We start from the raw sequence: 2,213 nt of genomic DNA on the forward strand, positions 1-2,213 counted from the left end.
TATACTCAATCATTCTCATTACAGACACATGTAATATATTTCTTGACTTTAAACTAAGGTCTTTCCAAAGCTATCTGAGATATACATGTCTCATAGAGCAGTTATAAAATAATAATGAAAAAAAAATAAATATTACTGCTCTCCCATTAAATAGTAAAGTCTCTTCTCAATGTTGAAATTTGATGTCCACTATCACTTGATAACTAGACAAATGAAAGTTATTTTCCTTGTCTTATGCAGGACACACAGTTTGTGAAACAGCAAGCAAATATAACATTTCTACCATTTTATACATGTCATATAAACATGAAAGACAAGAGTACTGTGTCCCTAAATTTATAATCTTGATTCTCTTGCCTCTCCAGTGAACTACAGTTATTAAAGGTTCTAGAACCAAGAGCACATTGGCCTTCTTAAAGGCTTAGTAACTAAAGCTCATATCAAGACTAAGAAACATTTAACATACATTTTTTTCATCAATTCAGTTTTTAATGCAATTATTTTCAGTGAGATTTCTTCACTGTTCCTTACATTGCCATACATTCTTTGACCCTCAGAGGAAAATTACACTAAATATCAGACACATATCACTTGAAATATTCTCAAATTTTCTTTGCCAAACACATTCACAATTTATGCATGTATCATAATCTCATATTAAGAAACTTAAAACTTGTCAGACTGGATACAGTTCCATTGGTACAAAAAAAATTATGCTGGAGAGTTCTTACTCTCTCCTGTATATTCTACATTTCAGCACCACAGTGTACAGGTGTACAGTCTTAATCATATGTGATGCTAAAGTGATGATTGGAGACCAAGGTTACTAATTATGGCTCGAGGAGTGATTACTGATGCTATCTATGGCTCAGGTTTATCTGAAAATGTGTAAAAATATATGATATCTTGTGTCACAGGCTTATACTAAAAAATCAATAACTAAATAAAAAAGTTGGAAAAAAGCATGTATTTCCCACAAGAAATGGGAAGTCTATTTTATTGCTTAAAATAATATTCATATACCTTATCATGAATAAATATTTCAACTGATAAACTGTTCTGTCAAAGCCAAGCCAAAAATTATCCATTTATTAATAACTCACCTGCTTATTGAAATCATATGATTAAGTAATGTAATATTTTGACATCAAAGAGAGCCAGGCCTAACACAAGGATGGATAATTTAGCTAGCTTTCTTATTAAATTGCCTTTAATCACCTAAAGATCAAACCACTTTGTAAATAAAAATATTTATTATCACATCACTAACTTAAAACAACTATCACTTCTATCGATCTCAGATACTTAGCAGACATCAAATAAAATATGGAAAAATAAATATTCTCAAAACAAAACTATAAAATACCTCTGCAACATACAAATGATCAAAAAGTTAATACTTAATGAAATACAACAGAACAAAGTTGAAACTAGTAATCTATAACAGTGTTTTGACAAGAGTTTAAAAAAAGGAATCAATACACTTACAAGCAACACCTGGAAGAAATGTCAGATTATTTGGGAAACTTTATTACTATTATTGTTCTGTGTAATTTTGAGGATTGGCATGGTAGGGGGGGGGGGAGATTTGGCTCAAGTGATTTCTCTTATTCCTTTACCAGGCATGTCTGCATTAACTACATACTAAAGATTTAGATTAACTACATCAAATATTATCTTTTGCCTTTTTTAAGTCTAAATACATTGTGTCAATTAAGTACATTTATTACCATCTTTTGTCTTTTTAACTACCTAACACCTGGGAGCTTCTTAATTGAATCTGCAATATCTATACAAGAAATTTGCTATTTCTGCAATACAGTCTCTCTTGCTTCAAGCCCAAAATGAACCTACAGCTCTCATATGCAGCTCAAAGCTTCCTATTTGAGAAACATTGACATATATCATCACAGACATAATTTTCTTTCAAGGTTTATAATCAGTGGAAATTGATCACCAACAACAAATATTCAGTTATGAATGCTCTTACCATCATAATCAAAACAAATATTGCTAATGCAGATATCACTTCTGAACAGCTGTGCCACAAACCATATTTATGCTCTCATTACTTCAATCCAACTGTTGCAAGCATCATCATAATACTGGTGTTTCAAGTTGGCAATATCATTTTTGCCAATATTAGTATCAAAGACAATATGGAATGCTTTTCTCTATTTGAGATGACAATGGGTTAGTCTTTTGTTGCCATT

At 31.0% G+C, this 2,213-nt stretch overlaps 1 protein-coding gene across 2 annotated transcripts in view; it reads right to left on the minus strand.

Annotated features, from left to right (window-relative positions):
• Positions 1 to 576: 576 nt before the first annotated feature.
• LOC119585641 (ubiquitin-conjugating enzyme E2 Z-like) overlaps positions 577 to 2,213 on the minus strand; it is a 20,510-nt gene continuing 18,873 nt past the window's right edge. For both annotated transcript variants that reach the window (XM_037934316.1, XM_037934315.1), the window contains exon 7: positions 577 to 878. In XM_037934316.1, the coding sequence (XP_037790244.1) occupies positions 862 to 878 (17 nt within the window). In that variant the 3' untranslated portion in view covers positions 577 to 861. The remainder of the gene's footprint in view (positions 879 to 2,213) is intronic.

This window comes from Penaeus monodon, chromosome 20, assembly GCF_015228065.2.
Source record: "Penaeus monodon isolate SGIC_2016 chromosome 20, NSTDA_Pmon_1, whole genome shotgun sequence".
Taxonomy (NCBI): Eukaryota; Metazoa; Arthropoda; class Malacostraca; order Decapoda; family Penaeidae; genus Penaeus; species Penaeus monodon.